This window comes from Caretta caretta, chromosome 1 (genome assembly GCF_965140235.1).
Source record: "Caretta caretta isolate rCarCar2 chromosome 1, rCarCar1.hap1, whole genome shotgun sequence".
Taxonomy (NCBI): Eukaryota; Metazoa; Chordata; order Testudines; family Cheloniidae; genus Caretta; species Caretta caretta.
Genome location: NC_134206.1, coordinates 78959544 through 78982393, shown reverse-complemented (window position 1 = coordinate 78982393; position 22850 = coordinate 78959544). Strand labels below are relative to the sequence as shown.

Below are 22850 nucleotides of genomic sequence, written 5' to 3'. Positions count from 1 at the left end.
GATGTACGACCTGCCGCTGTCCCCAGACCGGGAGGAGCAGTGGTGCTGGGAGCGACGCCAACCACGGGACCGCGATCCTGACATGGAGGAGCAGTACCATCGGTAATAGCTGCTCTGTGATTGGCTCTGATGGGCAGATCCGAGATGGCGAGACGCCAGCAATTGACACCCAGGACTGCAGAGGTGACGCCTTGATGGGGTCTTGGAGCAGGATTCTGAGCAGGAACAACGTCTATGTCTGTGCCGTGACTGGCTGTGATAACCCCTCCGAGACAAGGACCTTTGGTGACGTCTGCTTCGGTCCCGTTGGCATTCACTCCTCGAGGTGGAGCAGTGCCGAGTGTCTCGGTCAGATGGAACCCAACCAGACAGTCTGGTGGAGTCGAGGACAATCCACGTGGACTTTGCCCTCAACAGTCGCTGGGTAGAGAACAGTGTTGGGAACATTCCCTGGATCGAGACCGGTACTGAGCCAGGGGCGACTGCTGAGATCCCAGCGACGGCTTGCCCCTGGATTGTGGAGCCGACATCAGCAGTGCTCCTGGTACTGGCATGGATGTAACATCCCAGGCTGCCTGCAGGGCCTCTGGAGTGGCGGGCATCCGGACATCCGGGGAGGCCTGCTCTGAAGGGACCGGGCTACTCTGCTCTACATGAGTCAGAGGCCTAGAGGCTGGTGGGGATCGAGGACTGCCCAATATGGGTCTAGCCTCTGTCCCAGGTTTACCTTGGTGCCACTGCGAAGAAGCATCTTTCTGGCTTTCTTGGTGTGCCCTATGGATGGGGAGTGGTGCCGACTGGTTGATGACGCTGGAGGGTTGCCGGGCACCGACACCGCAGTGCCCGCTGCTGGCTTGGACGGCGTGCCAGAGTCAGGGTCAGCACTGACTCCATCAGAATGGCCAGGAGCCTAAAGTCCCTTTCTCTCTTGGTCCAAGGCTTAAACGACTTGCAAATCTTGCAACGATTGCTGATATGGGCTTCTCCCAAACAGCACAGACAGTCCGCATGTGGGTCACTCCTTGGACTAGATTACCTACAAGTGTCGCACAACTTAAAACAGGGGCACGGGGCATGCCCCGGCCCAGGCGCTCTAACGAACTGAACTAACTAAACAGCTAACTAACTGCAGGTACTAACACTGAACTAACAAGAAGTTCTGGGGATGAGCTACAGAAAAGCTGGAGCAGAGTAGTTCCAACGCACCTCCACTGGCAGAACAGAGGGTGGGGGAAGCGCGCAGCTCCCCTTATACTACGCCATGGAGGCGCCACTCCAGGGGTCACTGGGACACTCCCCCCTACGGTACGACTAGGGGAAAAACTTCTGGCACCGGTGCACGTGGCGAGTATGCACACCTATTGTGGAATACACATGAGCAATCACTCGAAGAACAGAACAGCAGAACGACGATGCTGCCTTGTTGCTGTGTTGGGTGGTGATAGTTGTCGTCTCCATGTTCTTCCCCTTTTTCAAATCCAGTTAGAATTCTCATGGCTGATTCAGTGCTGTGGAAACACAGCACTTTTCTACCACAAAAGTTATTTTGCTACTGCTACTAAAACCTCATCTTTCTTTAGGGAGAGTTTTAATTTCATTCAGATTTCAGGCCAACTTTTCATACCCCAAGTCTAAGCTATTAGCTTATTTTTGCCTTTGATTGCTTTCTGAGCCCACTCCTGCATTGAGCTCCACATAAGCAGATCTTTATATCTGCATAGAGCTCTACTGACTACAGGAACTTGTATATGAGTGTAGGGGTTCATTTGCATGGACCCCACCATTGCAGGACTGGGGCCTCTGCCAAAAAAGAAGAAGAAAAAAAAAAAAAAAGCTTGTGATCTGCAGTATGTTGTTACTAAACTACCAGCTGATAATTGACCTCCCTATTTAGAGCTATCAGAAAAATCCAGAGATGGGACCCCTATTCCATATCAAGTATTGTTTCAAGTTTAGCAAGTGCAATGGATGAGACCAGTGTTTATTCATCCACAGAAAGTGGGACAGCATCAAGGATATCACCCCCCTTCCAGGCACTGGCTCAGTTGAAGCCCTGAGATGTCTATTTATCATTGCCTCACAAATTTTACTTTTAATAAGAGAATTTCTGGCACTTACCTTAATGTAAAAATCTAGTTTAAAAGTTCAAAGTATTTCTTCATAATCTGTTGAACTACTTTTACCTTTAGGTGCCTAGTACTGCTTCCATAAACTCATGTTTACAAAGTTCCTATTATAGTAACAATATTTTAGATGACAGAATGAATAATCTCTGTATGAAAGCATTGTGTAATACTGTATATTAAGGATACTACATAAAATGTGTGTATTTTCTATTTGCACATTTTTACTGCATATGCATCACAACTTTGCAATCTTTACTAAGAAAAGTTATGCATCCTAAAAGAATGCTTCCAATAAATTTACTAAGAGTGAGCTACTGGCATTTTTGAGAACTAATGTACAATGGACTCTTAAATACAGTATAAAATAATATGTTGCATTTTATACCATCTTTCATCAAAGAACCCCAAAGCACTTTATCAACAATTAAACTGACAACACTCATGTAAGGCAGGTAAGTAATAATATAACTACTTTACAAGTGAGGAAACTCAGAGACAGAAAGAGTAAGTGTATTGCCCAGCATCACACAGTGAGTAAGATGGCAGAGTTGGGAGTAGAAACCAGAACTCCCTTTTCTAAGTGCGCAGCTGACACACTGCCTATAGATTTCTAAAATCTATAGAATATAAAATATTACTTTCCCAAGTTTTAACTGCAGAAAAGCATCCATGCTAAAGTTATGCTAAAATAGGAAGATTACCTCACGATGATTTAGAAGTCTTTCCAAATCTGCTCCCATTTGATTCTTGACACGGAGCAAAGCTGTCTTTTCTTTATTTAAAAGGCTGGTAGAAAGAGGATAAGAAATACAGTACTAGCAACAGATAATCTCTTCTAATCTTGTCTGGTTGAAACATGCATTTTTAAAGCTAAATACTGGCAACAATGAATGTGCTCAAGCAATTGTATAAAATAATCCTTTATTCAAAAATTGTAGGTTGTTAATGCATCTGAAAAGACGGGTATATGTGAATGCTTGCTTTAATCAAATAACAGAATTGAAGATCACTGATTCATTTACATACAACACCACAGTAAAAAAAAAACAACCCTGATTTGATTTAAAGTGTGATTCTTCTCTTTAGCACTGGCATCACAGAATTCTATTTTTATTGTGTCAGTAACTTCTAGATAAATTTATCTCAATTTTACAAGCAAAAATAGATTTGTTTACTTCTAGCCCTCGAACCTGAACCTGAGGTGTTCTCTCATTCTTATGCATCATCACCAGTAGTAAAGGTTTGGCAAACCATGTTATATCCTCAATCTCTGCTGTGTAATTTTTGCCTCCACTGGATTTGCGCTGGTGTAACTGATGGCCATGTAATTGGATTTTTATAAATTCTGTTGATGATGCATGAGAGTCCAACTTGCACCCTCTTAGCTTTGTGGTCTCTGCAGAAGTAGTAAAAAAATTATTTTTGCCACATATTATTTAGTACTATGGTAGCATCCATAATCTCAGGTTTATCTTGAACAAGCATATAACTTTGAAACAATGGGATGTATTAAAGACCCAGTGTCATGCTTAACTTTAATTCTCCTTCCTTTTGTTAGCTTACATCATTGTATTAACTTGTAAAACAATTTTTCTCTACAAATTCTGATTCTAGGCAGCTACTCTGGAGGAGGTTGTGAAGGCTACTATAACAGGGTTTAAAAGAGAACTGGATAAATTAATGGCAGTTAAGTCTATTAATAGCTATTAGCCAAGATGGGTAAAGGAATGGTGGTCCTTGCCTCTGTTTGTCAGAGGGTGGAGATGGATGGCAGGAGAGAGATCACTAGATCATTACCTGTTAGGTTCACTCCCTCTGGGGCACCTGGCATTGGCCACTGTCGGTAGAGAGGATACTGGGCTGGATGGACCTTTGGTCTGACTCAGTATGGCCATTCTTATGTTCTTTTCTAGTTTAATTAAATGTATTTCCATATTCAGCTTTAGCGTCAGACTCCAGGAATAAATGCCAGATTGACAGACCCGTAAGATTTGTATATGTTCTTGCCCAATTTTGTTTCCATAGTCCCAAGAATTCAGAAAAAGGGGACTGATGTGAGCATCACATGACCAAACCAAATAATCTTCACAACAGGTTAAACTTGAAATCAATACCACAGTAAAATGATTAGTCATATAGCAGTAAAAACAGATTATGAACTCAGAAACAGTCTAAGAAGGAAACACATTATAAACTGAATGGAATATTTAGATATGATGCAAGCACACCAAATGTTTAATGTTCAGGATATAAATTTTATAGAAATGATCAATCAACTGCATCATACATTTTTTAAAAATGGCCATATACCTATGACTTTTTCCATTTTAGAACAGCAACATCGATTTTGGATTTGGGTACTTCCTGGGAATTAACAACCTGTTCAAGTAAATAGCCCTTGATTGCGCTTTAGGGCCACCAGCTCCTTCCAGGCAGTCATTACTTTCCCAGGAAGTGTCCTGCAACTTGATTCATACTGCTTAAGCTATGTTTTCAAAGTCTCACTATATTTTAAACTATTTTAATTATACATTTTTAATTTAAGCAGTACTTTTATCCTCTGTCATTTTTAACACATACTGAAGCTGCTGAACTCAGTGTTCTTTCTATATGCATATCTTGTTACTCAGTGATACTTTAGTTTTTCTTGGACTTATGTATTTTATAAACAGCAGAAACCAACATTTTAGAGTTGGAGTTCTTGTGCATGACTTAACTTAAAGAAACCACAACATGAAGTTCCTTGTATACCTTTACAGTATATTGTGCAAGAGTATACTTCACTGTTAATTATTAGTCAGAAGCTCATGTCTGAAGTTCAGTTTCATCCGCTGAATTAAATATATTCCAGTTATACTGCTTCTTTCCCTTCTGAATCAACAAACCATGATTGCTCCATAAAGTGAAGCTATAGCAGTGTTCTAATTTTTGCTTATGAACAAATTTAAAGATGAAACTGTGCTGTTTGATTTTGTTTTGTTAACTCAAGGTTTGTCTACAAAATTAAGTTCACATAAGTTAGGTCAACCTACAAACACTGCAGTAATTAAATCCCGCTCCCCATCTCTCACCAGGAGGCAGCTGGGCTCAGGCTCCCCTGACCCCGTTCCTCAATCCCGCACCGGGAAGGAGCCAGGCTCAGGCTGTCCCTCCACTCCTGCCCAATCCCTAACTGGGAGCTGGCAGCAGGGCTCCAGGCTGTCAGTCCCGGCAGGGGGACTCTGCGTAGTGAGCCCTGTGCAAGGCTGACAGCCAACACGTGATGTAAGTAATATATTTCCCTAACTACATCGACCTAAGTGTTACACCTTTGGAAGAGATGGAGTTATTAGGTTGATGTGGTGGGCGACTAGTGTAGTCCCGGACGATTGGAAAAAGGTAGATACTGGAATGGGTTACCTAGGGAGGTGATGCAGTCTCCATCCTTGGAGGTTTTTAAGGCCCGGCTTGACAAAGCCCTGGCTGGGATGATTTAGTTGGGGTTGGTCCTGCTTTGAGCAGGGGGTTGGACTAGATGACCTCCTGAAGTCTCTTCCAACCCTAATCTTCGACGATTCTATGACTTACGTCGGTGGGAGCACCATTCTAGTGTAGACGCTTACATAGTTACGTTGACGTAAACTGCCTTATGGTTATGTTGACCTAACTCTAGTGTAGACCAGACCTCAGTCTTCAGTCAGTACTGTGAATACAGAATTGTCAGAAAGTGCCAATTTCCAGATTAGGAACAGCTTTTTTCTTGGTGTTCATCCATTGTTGGAGTAAAGGGGAAAAAATGTACACTACTGCAAATATAGCAGATAAGATACACACAAATTAAATTAGTGGAAAAGTGGAGCTATCAGAGACAACTTTATTAACATGCATAATAGTAAAAAATATACCAAAAAATATCAGAGAGCAGGAAGCCTTCCAAGGTCAATTTTGGGAAGGAGCTTATCTTTCTTCATTATCATTAACAAAAGTGCTGACTTGGCACTCCAAATCACAGCATCCAACATGCCAATCATTTCTGCATCCCAGCTGGAAAAGGCTCTAAATCTTGGGCTCACATGGCCAAACTTTCATCACTGCTAGTGGTTTCTTTCTAATCTGGTTGAGGACAATTACCTTAGGTCCCAAATCCCTACAACTGGGACCCCACAAACACCCATCAGCCAATGAATTAAGTTTTAACACATTTATTTAGTTTTCAGTCAAGGAATATCAGAAATGAGCTCCTCAACCAAGATTGGAGGCATCTATGATAACTATTGGTGATAGAGATGCAGATTGAAAAAGACTCCCTTAAGCAAATTGCCCTTTTATATCCACCACTTGAGAGACTTTTGAACTTTCAGAACAAGAGTCAAAAATGCATTCATGCTGGGTATGAAGTCACACCCAGTTTTTAATGGTTTCATCTACATTTGCGCATAAAATGTCACATATGTGAAAGAGGTGATGAGGTTTGTCAAAAAAGTGCATTAACTTTTGAGGTTTCTGTTTCAAGAGGAGCTTGGGAAAACGTCAAAAAAACGCTTTCCTCTGGAAGGAAAATATTGACTTCTATTGAATCAGAGATATCCCCAATGAAAGCTGTGGGATATCACCTTTCATTGGGGACATCTGGGGTGGTTTTCTATCCAGTTTATCTGCATATCTAGCGTTTGAAACAGATGGTTCCTCTTCAAGTGGTTATACACATGCATTCCACTCAACTGTACTTTCTTTCCAGAGATTCCTCCAAATCAAACAACCATCCATGTGTGGATACATATTCATTCCCTGTCATCTAAAGAGGTATGCTGCCACTATAGCCAAGTCCCAGTTCTGCATTCCCAGTGCTGTATAGTCTGAAGGGGAAGACTTTTATTGACAGTGGTTGTTTCACAGTGGTGTGAATGTATGCATCTCTTAAATAGTTACTATATAACTACTGGATAGTTAAAATTTTAACTTTGCTTCAGAAATGAACTCTGGGACTTGTCTTTTATTTATGCCTCAGAATTACACCTCTCCCAGCTCAAAGGACAGCTACATCATATAATCTCTCTCTGGCTCCAAACTATTTCCCTGATTCCATATGAAGTCTGGTTTGTTCCTCTATGCTCCCATGATCTTCCTTTTCTTCCCACCATCTCTCCCCAACTCCAAGCTCCTCTTTAAATCCAACTCTTTCCCTATTGCCTCTCTCCAGCTCTGTGAGACAGGAAAAACCTGGATGCAAGAACTGCAGTATGTAAAACTGTTTTAGAGAATGATGCAGTGGCAAAGTCTCAAATGTTATGACAGTAATATTATCTTCTAAGTTGGGATGCAGATAAATATAAAAATGACATACACAACATTTTTTGGTATTTACCTGACATCTTTCTGAAGTTGTGCAATATGTTCTTTCTGTAAATGTATCTGAGAATCTCTCTGTTGTACAGACTCAATGAGGTACTTGTATGGCTGTTGTACTTGACTCAACAAAGAATTGGCTCTGTGAAGCTGACAAAAGAAAAAATGTATTTATTTTAAAATTATAAAGTAGTACACCACATTATGATCATATAAAACGGATAATCTGACAATAAAAACCCCTCAAACCATGGTGCCAATTCCCTTTAATCCACAACTGCTCCTCTCCTCTAATTTGATTCTAGATCCATTTGAATCTGATTTCTGACCTCTATACTCCACTGAAACTGTTGTCACCAGAATTTTTAATGGCCTCCTACCGTTCAAGTCTCAGAGTCTTTTCTCCACTTCATCTTCCTCAATATCTTGGCTTTCTTCGACACCACTGACACACCTCTCTTCTTGAGCACTTGTCTTCCCCGGCTTTCATGACTCCATAGTCTGTATTCAGTCTCATTTGATGGGGTCCTCAAGGGCTCTGTCTTTTTTTCCTTTCCTTTTCTCTAAGCCCTATCTTTGGATGATCTTATCTGTAAACATGACTTCAGCTATCTTGTTTATATTGATGACTCCTCCCTTCCCTCCCCATTTGTTTTATCCATCTGTTGGGCTTTTGTCATCTTCTAAGATTGCAAACTTTTTGGGACGGGTAATGCTTTTTATCAAATGCATGTGTACAGCACCTAGCACAAGGACATAATTCTTGATTATGGCTTCAAGATGCTACCTCAATACAGATAAATAATAAATCATGTCACACAGAATTAGTCAAAAATTCCAAGTAAGTTGTTGGTGATAGGTGTGCCTCAAGTGGAAAATTAGCATAGGAAAGTACTCAAGAATCACACATCAGTCCAACTGTATTTTTCCAATAGTTGCATTTCAGGTTAGTCCACGAAATGCTAACACCTACAACTTGTGGTTTTCTTCTTTATAGTTAATACATTTTATAAAAACAAAATCCCTGTTTCACAAAGTAAATCTTTCTAGTTTAGTTTAATAAATTGCAGTGTATATTACACCAAACAGATTTTCCGTTTGTAACTAACATGCTAAATTAGAAACTATAATTGATGAACAGTCTTTCATTCTAAATATTTACTCACTAAATTTCTGAATCCCACAATATTCAAATATTTTAAGACTTTTGAAACAGAAGATGATGGGAGAAAAGCCCATCTGCAGGCTTTCAATATCATTTATTAAAGGTATTTCATTACAATAAAGCTTTTGTACCATATACTTGCATGAATTGTCAGTTTTTAAATTAATATGCTCCAATAGCTGGTTATACGACTGGATCATTATTATACTGCAATAATTCACCTATAGTCATGATTTATAATCACAATATAGTAGTAAAATGTAAGTTAATTCATATAGTCTATTTGGAAAAGCACTATAATCAATACTATAGGAAACAGCATGTGAGATACCTTTATAAAAGTGAGACTAGAATATTTCGCTAGTCCCTGGTAGCATCTACTAGAGATATTGGGCATGACTCTATATTGACTTTGCACCTTGGATAGTCATTCGACATATGCAATCAGAGTACAAAACATTACCTTTCTGATTTTCTAGCATTTTACACCAACTTTGCACGAGCACGAATAACTGCACAAAGTGTAAGGCAATGGAGAACCAGACCCACTTTACACTTCGATGATAAATCATGATAATTCATAGTTCAGAACTAGAAAAGTCTCCAATAATACTGTCGTTATCAGGGTTTCCTACCCCGTAATACCACCTTGCCTTCACTAGACAATTAAATCATTAACATGATACAGGACATATCATGCCCTGGTCTACTCTGACTGGCGATTCATAGCCAGTACTGTCAGATAACTCTCCACTATCATGTTTAGACATGATACATATTTTAATTAAGACAAGCCCCTGTGTCTCAATTTGCTTTGGCAAATGAGGGACACATAATTCACCAATGGAGCAGATGACAGGAGATAGCAATGGTTTTGAGCTGTGCTGGTGGTAAATTGCAGGTTCTAAATTTGACAGAGCAGAGAGGCCTATAAGTCTTAACATCTCTTAAATGTGCAAAGAATCCATTAAGTGGCTTTTCATTTCTGATTACACTTCTGTGAATAAACACAAAAAAGTAAATCCTTTGTAGGTTAATTTAAAATGGATGTAAATTTTAAATTAATTTCTAAAGACATATAACTTGGAGCAAGAGATACTAAGTATGGATTTATTAAAGGGTGATCACTTACAAGTATGTTTTCCTTTTGCCATCTTATGAAACTGATTTGCTAAAATAACACTTAGCTATTTATACTGTGTTCTACGTTTTCAAAGTGGTATTCAAACATTAACTGAAGTGCATTCTCACACTTCTTTCAAGTGTAAAAATATTGCATTTACCAACTTTTTTTCTTTGTAACTAGTCTTTCTTTTAACTTCTATGTATCAGCTTCCAATGTAGAACATTCATTTCATTTTTTTTTCACATGTACCATGTCAAGTACAGCCTTCAAATTCCTCATTATAAGATATTGTTAGAAAGATGAAAGGCCTAAATTTTTAAGTCTAAAGGTAGAAACCTAAATCTATAAATTAGCTAAGTTATGTCAGCTAAATTAGAAGCCTGATTGTCAGAGGTCATAAGTACCACCACTCCCTTAAAGTTAATCCACTACCCGACTCCTTCTAGTCCCCGCCCTGGTGTAGGAACCATTATGCCAAGTGGAGATTGTTAGAACTCACTGGCCATTGCCCCCTCTAACTTCTGCCACATCCCCTAGCCAACACAGTTGACTCTATGGAAGACAGAGTTTCACACACAGAGGGAATGCTCATTTAGTACACCTGTGTAGACCCTGTATGCTGCAGGAGCAACACAAAGGGGCCATATCATGGGTCAAGATCTGGCTCATTAATTTTAAGGAAATTGTCTTAATTTACTGCCACAGACACAAGTGAAAAGTATTCTGTTTCTGAGATATAGACTATATTATTTGATCTTAACTAATTTTTGGCCCTTTAATCTATTGTTTTATCTTTCACTTGTATTCCTATTAGTCCTTCCCTTTACAGATCCCTTGTGATTTCCTTGTTTACTGTTTATCCTTGCTGCTATTCTTTGGTTTACTGTATTAACTTTTATAGTTTTTGACAGACGTGTAATAAACTTTTTTTAAACTCCTCCATAGTTTCTGAATGTTAAATCAAATTCCCAATATTAAAATCAAGTTGTGATAACATACTACTCTCCTCTCATGTTTACTAAAATTAGCACACATTCAGAATATCATCTGATTTTGTTTGACTGCATAACAGCTTTTATGTACTTCAGACGATATTTTAGATACTTATGTAATTTATTAATTTAGCCAGTGTTTCAGGGAATTACTGTGTATTTTAAACCTACCATTGTTAAACCTCAAATCTATTAAAAGCTATCATTTATTGCTATAAACATTTTCATTTTATCTCCCACAAAGTCAAACTAGTTTCCAACTGTTTTTCCGTTCAATTATCTTTAAATGCTGTAGCTGTGCTTCCTAATATATGCGAAAATACATAAGTAAAAAATGTCAGTCACCTATAAAAGTAAGTTCATGAATATGGTATTACGATAAAATATATATTGTTTGAACCCATTTACATTAGCCTGCCATTCTTCACCTTTGAAAGGCAAAGAGCACTGTTATGGTTTTATTTTTAGACTCATCCATATGCTAGAAAAGAGCACCTACTTTAATAATGATTATGATGTAACTGAAAAATGCAACAAAAATAATATTCAAATATAACTCAAGTGCAACAGTACAATTTTATATCATCCATTACATTGAATATAAAAATCTTCTTCTGACGATACAATTTTTGCTAATTTAGTAAAAATGACATGAGCCTTTGTTCTTACTCTATAACCATTACTTAATAGGAATGCAAACACAGCACAGATTTAAACAAGCATAATATAGTTTTAAACAAAATAAAATAGTTTTTTTTCATACTGTCTCATGTCAGCTAACAATCAAATAACTTCCCCTTTTTTGTTATAGGTTATCTTTCAAGTATCTTTTACAAGAACCTTTCCAAACACGCTCCCTGCTACAGTGTAGACATACTCTTAGAGGCACAGCACAGAACTCACAGACTAAGGAGAAATAAGAGAAAGGTATTTTAAAGCAACATTAGTGCTTTCTGATTCTGAGCTGTTCTGGAGACTGGTGCAGTCTCCAACGCAGTACAGGTAGCCCTCCAGGGCTGTCTACAGTAGAGCCTGTCCCCAGCCATGCTGTCCACATTTTCTGCAACACTGTATATCGCAGCTTCATTCCCCACACCAGAGCAAGGGAGGGGATCCTGGAATGTAGCCTGCTGCAGTCTCTCTCAGCCCTGGTCTACACTAAGACTTTTGGTCGAATTTAGCAGCGTTAAATCGATGTAAACCTGCACCCGTCCACACGATGAAGTCCTTTATTTCAACTTAAAGGGCTCTTAAAATCGATTTCCGTACTCCACCCCTGACAAGTGGATTAGTGCTTAAATCGGCCTTGCCGGGTCGAATTTGGGGTACCGTGGACACAAGTCGACGGTATTGGCCTCCAGGAGCTATCCCAGAGTGCTCCATTGTGACCGCTCTGGACAGCACTCTCAACTCAGATACACTGGCCAGGCAGACAGGAAAAGAACCGCGAACTTTTGAATCTCATTTCCTGTTTGGCCAGCGTGGCAAGCTGCAGGTGACCATGCAGAGCTCATCAGCACAGGTGACCATGATGGAGTCCCAGAATCGCAAAAGAGCTCCAGCATGGACTGAACGGGAGGTACGGGATCTGATCGCTGTACGGGGAGAGGAATCCGTGCTCCAGTTCCAGTTTTCGAAATGCCAAAACCTTTGTCAAAATCTCCCAGGGCATGAAGGACAGAGGCCATAACAGGGATCCGAAGCAGTGCCACGTGAAACCTAAGGAGCTGAGGCAAGCCTACCAGAAAACCAGAGGGGCGAACGGCCTCTCTGGGTCAGAGCCCCAAACATGCCGATTCTATGATGAGCTGCATGCCATTTTAGGGGGAGCAGCCACCACTACCCCAGCCGTGTTGTTTGACTCCTTCAATGGAGATGGAGGCAACACAGAAGCAGGTTTTGGGGACAAAGAAGACGATGATGATGAGGAGGAGGTTGTAGATAGCTCATAGCAAGCAAGCGGAGAAACCGGTTTTCCTGACAGCCAGGAACTGTTTCACCCTGGACCTGGAGCCAGTACCCCCCAAACCCACCCAAGGCTGCCTCCTGGACCCGGCAGGCGGAGAAGGGACCTCTGGTGAGCGTACCTTTTAAAATACTATACATGGTTTAAAAGCAAGCATGTGAAAGGATTAATTTGCCCTGGCATTCGCGGCTCTCCTGGATGTACTCCCAAAGCCTTTGCAAAAAGTTTCTGGGGAGGGCAGCCTTATTGCGTCCTTCACAGTAGGACACTTTACCACGCTAGGCCAGTAACATGTACTCAGGAATCATTGTACAACAAAGCATTGCAGTGTATGTTTGCTGGCGTTCAAACAACATCCGTTCTTTATCTTTCTGTGTTATCCTCAGGAGAGTGAGATATCATTCATGGTCTCCTGGTTGAAATAGGGTGCTTTTCTTCAGGGGACATTCAGAGGAGCCCGTTCCTGCTGGGCTGTTTGCCTGCAGCTGAACAGAAATGTTCCCCGCTGTTAGCCACGGGGAGGGGGGAGGGTTGAGGGGGTAGCCACGCAGTGGGGGGAGGCAAAATGCAACCTTGTAATGAAAGCACATGTGCTATGTATGTAATGTTAACAGCAAGGTTTACCCTGAAAGACTGTAGCAACTGTTTTATAAAATGTGTCTTTATAAATACCGCTGTCCCTTTTTTTTTCCTCCACCAGCTGCATGTGTTTCAATGATCACAGGATCTTCTCCTTCCCAGAGGCTAGTGAAGATTAGAAAGAAAAAAAAACGTACTCGTGATGAAATGTTCTCTGAGTTCATGCTGTCCTCCCACACTGACAGAGCACAGACGAATGCGTGGAGGCAAATAATGTCAGAGTGCAGGAAAGCACAAAATGACCGGGAGGAGAGCTGGCGGGCTGAAGACAGGGCTCAAGCTCAAATGTGGTGGCAGCATGATGAGAGGAGGCAGGATTCAATGCTGAGGCTGCTGGAGGACCAAACCAATATGCTCCAGTGTATGGCTGAGCTGCAGCAAAGGCAGCTGGAGCACAGACTGCCACTACAGCCCCTGTGTAACCAACCGCCCTCCTCCCCAAGTTCCATAGCCTCCACACCCAGACGCCCAAGAACGCAGTGGGGGGGGGCCACCGGCCAATCAGCCACTCCGCCACAGAGGATTGCCCAAAAAAAAAGAAGGCTGTCATTCAATAAATTTTAAAGTTGTAAACTTTTAAAGTGCTGTGTAGCATTTTCCTTCCCTCCTCCACCACCCCTCCTGGGCTACCTTGGTAGTTGTCCCCCTATTTGTGTGATGAATGAATAAAGAATGCATGAATGTGAAGCAACAATGACTTTATTGCCTCTGCAAGCAATGATTAAAGGGAGGAAAGGAGGGTGGTTAGCTTGCAGGGAAGCAGAGTGAACCAAGGGGCAGGGGGTTTCATTAAAGAGAACTTTCACACCGTAGCCTGGCCAGTCATGAAACTGGTTTTCAAAGTTTCTCTGATGCGTACCGCGCCCTCCTGTGCTCTTCTAACCGCCCTGGTGTTTGGCTGCACGTAACCAGCAGCCAGGCGATTTGTCTCAACCTCCCACCCCGCCATAAACGTCTCCCCCTTACTCTCACAGATATTGTGGAGCACACAGCAAGCAGTAATAACAGTGGGAATATTGGTTTCGCTGAGGTCTAAGCGAGTCAGTAAACTGCGCCAGCGCGCTTTTAAACGTCCAAATGCACATTCTACCACCATTCTGCACTTGTTCAGCCTGTAGTTGAACAGCTCCTGACTACTGTCCAGGCTGCCTGTGTACGGCTTCATGAGCCATGGCATTAAGGGGTAGGCTGGGTCCCCAAGGATAACTATAGGCATTTCAACATCCCCAACAGTTATTTTCTGGTCTGGGAATAAAGTCCCTTCCTGCAGCTTTTCAAACAGACCAGAGTTCCTGAAGATGCGAGCGTCATGTACCTTTCCCGGCCATCCCACGTTGATGTTAGTGAAACGTCCCTTGTGATCCACCAGAGCTTGCAGCACTATCGAAAAGTACCCCTTGCGGTTTATGTACTCACCGGCTTGGTGCTCCGGTGCCAAGATAGGGATATGGGTTCCGTCTATGGCCCCAACACAGTTAGGGAATCCCATTGCAGCAAAGCCATCCACTATGACCTGCACATTTCCCAGGGTCACTACCCTTGATATCAGCAGATCTTTGATTGCGTGGGCTACTTGCATCACAGCAGCCCCCACAGTAGATTTGCCCACTCCAAATTGATTCCCAACTGACCGGTAGCTGTCTGGCGTTGCAAGCTTCCACAGGGCTATCGCCACTCGCTTCTCAACTGTGAGGGCTGCTCTCATCTTGGTATTCATGCGCTTCAGGGCAGGGGAAAGCAAGTCACAAAGTTCCATGAAAGTGCCCTTACGCATGCGAAAGTTTCGTAGCCACTGGGAATCGTCCCAGACCTGCAACACTATGCGGTCCCACCAGTCTGTGCTTGTTTCCCGAGCCCAGAATCGGCGTTCCACAGCATGAACCTGCCCCATTAGCACCATGATGCATGCATTGTCAGGGCCCATGCTTTCAGAGAAATCTGTGTCCATGTCCTGATCACTCACAGGACCGCGCTGACGTCGCCTCCTCGCCCGGTATCGCGTTGCCATGTTCTGGTGCTGCATACACTGCTGAATAATGCGTGTGGTGGTTAATGTGCTCCTAATTGCCAAAGTGAGCTGAGCGGGCTCCATGCTTGCCGTGGTATGGCGTCCGCACAGAAAAAAGGCGCGGAACGATTGTCTGCCGTTGCTCTGACGGAGGGAGGGGCGACTGACGACACGGCTTACAGGGTTGGCTTCAGGGAGCTAAAATCAACAAAGGGGGTGCCTGTACATCAAGGAGTATTTCAGGCAGGACTGCACGGAGAGTTCCAATAAGAAATGGTGCACCTAAGTTATCGTTGTTATTGGAACAAGGAGGTTAGCCTGGCCTCTGATTGATACATGGCTAGATTTACCTCGCTGCACCTTCTCTGTGAGTGACTGCAGTGTGACCTAGAGGAATGAGTCCCCTAGACAGGGGAGGAGGCAAATGAGTACAAAACAAATCTGGTCTATTTCTTGTTTTGACCCACTCCATCTGTCTTTTACATCTTTGGCTGGCAGCAGACGGTGCAGAAGGACTGCATGCCATCCACATCTCATGGCTGCTCGGCAGAAGATGGTACAGTACGACTGCTAGCCATCCCCATCTCTTGCCTGCCTGGCAGAAGATGGTGCAATACGACTGCTAGCAATCCTCATCTCTTGCTTGCCTGGCAGAAGATGGTACAGTACGACTGCTAGCAGTCCGTATCGCCTGCCCGCTCACCGTAAGACGGTTCAATAGGACTGACTGCAGGACTAAAGAGAATGACCTGGTCAAGTCACTCCAAATTTAGTCCCTGCGCCCATGTCTGCCCAGGCGCTCCCAGCCGACGCGGCCAGGAGCACCTCGGACACGATGAGGACGACTACCAATCGTATTGCACCGTCTGCTGCCAGAAGGCAAGGGGTTGCTGCTACTGTGCAGCAAAGCCGTACCGCGTCTGCCAGCACCCAGGAGACATAGGGTGACGGTTACCTGAGCGGGCTCCATGCTTGCCATGGTTTGGCGTCTGCACAGGTAACTCAGGAAAAAAGGCGCGAAATGATTGTCTGCCCTTGCTTTCACGGGGGGAGGGAGGGAACGGGGGGGCTGACGATATGTACCCAGAACCACCCGCGACAATGTTTTAGCCCCATCAGGCATTGGGATCTCAACCCAGAATTCCAATGGGCAGCGGAGACTGCGGGAACTGTGGGATAGCTACCCACAGTGCAACGCTCCGGAAGTCGACGCTTGCCTCGGTACTGTGGAAGCGCTCCGCCGAGTTAATGCACTTAATGCACTTAGAGCATTTTCTGTGGGGACACACACACTCGAATTTATAAAACCGATTTCTAAAAAACCGACTTCTATAAATTCGACCTTATTCCGTAGTGTAGACATACCCTATGGGGTTTTGACAGTCTTCCCTCATGCCACAGAGGTTTAATATGTCCTGCTGTGTCCTAGAGCAGTAAGCGTGAGAGAGGTGCCAATGCACCTGAGAAAAACATCATGGAAGTCAGCTGACCTATGCCTACGCATCTATGCTTGTGGGGGAGAAGAGATCCTGCTCTCTAAGTCAATATGGAGCACCACATTGGGATGCTGTACTGATGAACCAATGATAGTGATGACTATTTCAACATAACAGAGAAGCACTTGTTTCAAGAATCCACAACTTCTGGACCTCTCATTAGTCCTGAACCAAACCTGGAGGACACTGATGGAGCCTCTTGATGACAACCTGGGATGCTCAACTATGCCATCTGGCTTGAATCCAGGAAATGCCAAAAGAAGACCAAAGTGCCTTCATGCACTCACCCTGCAACTGACATTCCAGTGCTCTGTGGGCATAGATCTTACAGACCAGCTAGACACAGCTTTCTCCATGACTGATGACAAGACAGTGGCTAAGTTCCATCCATTATGGACAAAATACACCTGCAGTTGCAGCACTTTTAAAGTTGCTGGGCTGCTGCAACCCCAATATTTTATGAAAGAAGGGAAAGTGAGTAAAATACCTATTTTGGTGTTTTTGAGAAAGATTTGAGTTAAAACAATGAACCTCTGTAGGTCCAAGCACTCAAATGTGATCAAAATCAGACATAATGGAAAAATATATTTAAGCTCAGGTCCACAGTACAGACTTCTGTTGGCACAGATGTGTCAGTCAGCGGTGTGAAGAGGTGTGATCCCTGAACAGAGCTGCGCTGGCAGAAGTCCCTAGTGTAGATGCAGTTATACTGGCAAAAACAGCACTTTTACCAGTATAACTTGTTTATTTGTATAACTTGGCTTTACTATACTGCTGCAAAGCACAGCTTTGTTAGCATAGCCATGCCCACAGTAGGAGAGTTTTGCTAGTATAGTACACTCATTGGTAAAGCATTCCTAGTGTAGACATACCCTATATCTTACATGACACCCAAAAGAATACAGACACACACAATGAGATGCACTAATGGCACCCAAACAGGATATAATTCTGAGGAAAAATAGTTTTTTCCCCCCTTCCAAGACAAGTAGATGGATGTGATGCAGCAGTAGCAATATAGACCAGACAAGTGGCTCCCTGAAGTTCCTTCATTATCAGTACAGTACCAAGAAACTAAGGTTTGCAGACACTAGGTGGTTGCTGTTTTACAGAAACAGTAGCAAAAGGCTTCCCATATTGGAGCCAAAGGATTTAGGAATTTAAGGTATAGAGTACTGAAAAGTCTCCTACTATGAACACCAAAATAGGATATATATATATTTTTTTACAGGTGATATTTTGGAGAATATCGTATGCAGTTTTCTAAGAAAAGAATCTAGATGCAAATACCAATATGGTAAGGCAAAATAAGCATCTATAAATCAAATACTATGCAAATCTTACTACTTGGCATGAGGCCTTTAAACTGTATACATACTAATTTTTTGCACACGTATGGAGAAAAATGTGTCCTGGTATGACACATATTGAGATAACCTATTTTAAAAACAAATTCAAAGTAAACAGGAAATGGTACATAGGTTTATGCAGAGAGTGAAGATTTAGGGGACTACCTCCTTTTGTCCTTAATATTATCCAGTAATTACAGTGTGTACTTCACTGTAACAAGGAGGTTAGTCTGGTCTCTGATTGATACATGGCTAGATTTACCTCGCTGTACCTTCTCTGTGAGTGACTGCAGTGTGACCTAGAGGAATGAGTCCCTAGATGGGGGAGGGCGGGAACTAAATGAGTACAAAACAAATCTGGTCTATTTCTTGTTTTGATCCACTCCATCTATCTTTTACATCTTTGGCTAGCAGCAGATGGTGCAGAAGGACTGCATGCCATCCACATCTCATGGCTGCCCGGCAAAAGATGATGCAGTAGGACTGCTAGCAATCCGTTATCGCCTGCCTGCTCACCATAAGACGGCTCAATAGGACTGACTGCAGGACTAAAGAAAATGACCTGGTCAAGTCACTCCAAATTTAGTCCCTGCGCCCATGTCTGCCCAGGCGCTCCTGGCCGACGTGGCCAGGAGCACCTCGGACATGACGATGACGGCTACCAGTCGTATTGCACCGTCTGCTGCCAGAAGGCAATGGGTTGCTGCTACTGTGTAGCAATGCAGTACCGCGTCTGCCAGCACCCAGGAGACATAGGGTGACGGTTACCTGAGCGGGCTCCATGCTTGCCGTGGTATGGTGTCTGCACAGGTAACTCAGGAAAAAAGGCGCAAAACGATTGTCTGCCCTTGCTTTCATGGAGGGAGGGAGGGAACGGGGGCCTGACGATATGTACCCAGAACCACCCGCGACAATGTTTTAGCCCCATCAGGCATTGGGATCTCAACCCAGAATTCCAATGGGTAGCGGAGACTGCAGGAACTGTGGGATAGTTATCCACAGTGCAACACTCCGGAAGTCGATGCTTGCCTCGGTACTGTGGAAGCGCTCCGCCAAGTTAATGCACTTAGAGCATTTTCTGTGGGGACACACACACTCGAATATATAAAACCGATTTCTAAAAAAACGACTTCTATAAATTCGACCTAATTCCGTAGTGTAGACATACCCTCAGATCCTGCACTGAAGGAATTTGCCCTTGGCTAGCTCAGGGGCTTTTAGAACCCTTTTACACCACACCAGCCCCTTTACCCAACATACAGGCAAGGGTCAGAACACAGGGAAAATGCTACCTTTTTGATTTTAACTGATGTGTTTATATCAGTGTTGTTTTACTAGTGCAACCAACACACACACACACTCGCAGAGTAAGCCAGACCTTTGGAAAGAAACAGAAGTAAGAAGCACTCAGTAATACCAGCCTAAGCGTTCACAAACCATAGGTCATGCTCTGAAAAATCTTGAATGGCTTAAAATTAATGAGATCTGAAAATTAACACACTGAGTTTTTATTTGCCTTTTGGCATCGAAGCATTTAGGGTTCATATTATCAAGCTTTTCTCAACAACCCTGACAGCTAAAACTTCACTTAAAAAAAAAATATGAAAGCTGAGATTCTCATGAAATAACCAGATTCCTGCACCTGTGGCTTTAAGAAAAACAGTATTTATCATGATAAAGTTGCAATACTTGGCAACACTCCAGTGCAAGTTACTTTTTACATTTTTACATTGGTGCAGGAACAAATGTGCAAAAAAACTAGTGTAGGCACCTCAGTTTGTTCATCTTACTGAAATCAACTGACTTAGTTTTAGTATTATACTTTTTAAAAATAAATGTACTATCTAGTGGAAATTCAAACTCTGAAAATCTCTGAAACAACTAATGAGAAAAAAAATCAATTAATGTAGATGAGATAGACTAACAAATGCAATAGCATGGTTCCCAGAATAGCAAAGGAACTCTCAGAACCTTTCACCAGGTAGGAAACAAATCATTCCTGTTTTATTCCCTGAAAAAATTACAGAATTATTGGAACTAAAGACAGTGCTAAATGGTACATGGCAGGACTGCATCACAAGTGATTACAAAATCATTCTGCAAAAGAAGTGTGGACTGAAGACCAAACATCAGATACTTCTACTGTCGAATCTTGGTGTGTGCAGACATATAGGCTACTGCCTGACCATTTTTTGTGTGCCAAAGAATACCTTTGAATGCCCAGATACAGACAGTTCTAACAGAATGAACTTTAACTGAAGAGGGAGACATTTTTCTAGTTAGTTTATAAAATTCTTCGATAGATGAAACAATCCACATTTGCCAAAGATGACAAAAAACAGCTGCCTCATTTTTTTTCTGCTTAAAAAAAAATAAAAAACTTTATTTCCTTAAGAAACTAGTCCTACTTAAACAATATTTTATGACTTTTCTAAGATCTAGAGAATGCACAGTAATCTTCTCTCATTCCCATTTGAAAAAAAACCCGAGGAGGGGGAATAGCTATTTCCGCTCTGTAGAGAAATTCCAAGTTCACTTTAGAGGAAAAAAAAGAGAGAGATCAAATACCTTTAATCAATTGATGAGGTATCAGAAATAATGCTTGATATCCACTAGCTTTCCAAGCCTAAGAACTGTCAAAGAGTCTTTTTATTAAGATGACAAAATGAGTCTTCATATAACAGCTGCAATAGAGATCCATTTAAAGCTTGGAATATTAATCTTAACTTGCAGGGTGGCCTGTCAAATGGAATACAGAATACAGGAGCTGCCATATCAAATTAAACCAATCTCATCCAGCCCCAGTCCAGCACTGGAAGTTTCAGAAGGTGTAAAACAACATAATGAAGAATTATTCATTAATATATGTATAGGGTAGTTTCTCGCTAACTCCACACGATCAGTAGTTTTTGCCCCAAAGAATGAAGGTTGATATTCCTCACATTTTCACATGTTGCATCTGATGATCTTAGTGATCATGAAAATATCGAATCCTTCTTTGAATCAGCTACACTCCTGCTTTAAATAATGACTTCCAAAGTTTAATTATATGCTATAATTGTAATTCAGATTGTTTCTTTCAATATGCATTACCTTGCCCTTGTCTACATTTAGTTTCATCTGCCTTCATGTTGCTGAGTCGCTTATTTTTGCTATATTTGTCAGAATCATCTCTAGACCTGACTATTATCAACAACCGAAGAACTATCACTGAGATTTGTCCACTAGAACAGAGGGATGTGTCAGAACTGTATTTTGATAAGTGGTAAAAGTGGAAGCAGAAGACTTACCTGGCAAGGGAACATACAGTGAGGAAGACCAGAAAATGAACTACCAAAAAATGGGAAGAACCAAGAGACAGAAATATTAAATTTAAATGTGGTCAAAGTAAAGAATACTGGAGATCCTAAGGAAGGTTGAGAAGTAAACGTTTCATGTAGGAGCTCTAATTTTGCCTACATATTGGAAGAAAAACCATGGGGACTTGCAGGCTCAGGTGTACATAACAGTCCTCAATTCCAAGACAGAGAGTTCCAGTACTGGTTCCATTTGACCTGAGCAAGAATGGCAACCCATACGTTTTAATTACTGCACACAGGCCCTGATCTTGAAAAATCTTACAAACATTTAACTTTAAACATGTGAGTAGTCTCACTAAGTTCAACAGTACTACAACTATGCTTAAAGTTAACTAGTCTTTGTAAGATTGGGGCTATACTTTGTAAAATGGAAAACTGCCAATTTTAAGTGTTCTTTTTAGCATATGAAAGGGTGAATGAGAATCAGAAAAAATAGATTAACAATAAAAAAAATTCAAAATATTTTTTCTGGTTGCAGATTAAGACATAGAGGGCTTAAGTAGTTTCTCATTTCTTTATGATGCTACGACTCATTTACTACTGGTTTCTTGGAAACAAACACTACAGAGATAAATATGAATGTATCAGGTCACATATATATTCTGTCAATAATTTCTCAGTGTTAGTCCTTGTAACAAAAAAAAAAAAAAAGAAAAAAGAAAAAAGACAACAGATAATCTTTTTTCAATGGTTTCACTGCTCTACTTGATTTTTTAGAATCTCCAACCCTTGCCTACCTCTTTGTAGCCTTAAATAAATTTCTAATGTAAGAAATGAATTTCTCATTGTATAGTAACTGTTAATTTTACTGACTTAAAGAGGCAAGTGAGGTAATATCTTTTATTGGACCAACTTCTGTAGATGAGAGAAAAGCTTTTGAGCCTACACAGAGCTCTTCTTTAGGTCCAAAACAGCGACAAGAACACTGAATACAATTTTACTAAATATAATGTATATTTCTAAACCTCCTGCTTATGGTAGCCATCTTTCTGAAGAGAGATACCACATGTAACACCAGCAGAATAGGAACCTTCTGTCCTTGAGAAGCTAGCTTCCATTCTACTTGATAATCAGAGGAGCTTTGTGTGTAGTATTAAACACAGTGTTTTAGCCTTGTACAGGAACGTCTAAAAATAAATGTTTAAAATTAGTTGAAGTCAGTAGGCTGTGGATCAAGCCCTAAGTGCTCATCTGCTTAAGAGCCTATGAAAAGATAGAAGGTGGCTTAATATATCAGGTGAACAGAATCACTAAGATTTCCCTATTTGTTTGTGATATAATACTAATTTAACAATAATT

General features: G+C 41.7%; 1 protein-coding gene across 6 annotated transcripts in view; it reads right to left on the bottom strand.

The window, feature by feature from the left end:
• Positions 1-22850, bottom strand: part of PIBF1 (progesterone immunomodulatory binding factor 1) — a 172049-nt gene that overhangs the window by 28880 nt on the left and 120319 nt on the right. For all 6 annotated transcript variants that reach the window (XM_048852196.2, XM_048852172.2, XM_075129007.1 and 3 more), the window contains 2 exons: positions 7471-7601; positions 2828-2912 (listed from right to left, as the gene is read on the bottom strand). In XM_048852196.2, coding sequence (XP_048708153.1) covers positions 2828-2912; positions 7471-7601 — 216 coding nt within the window. The remainder of the gene's footprint in view (positions 1-2827; positions 2913-7470; positions 7602-22850) is intronic.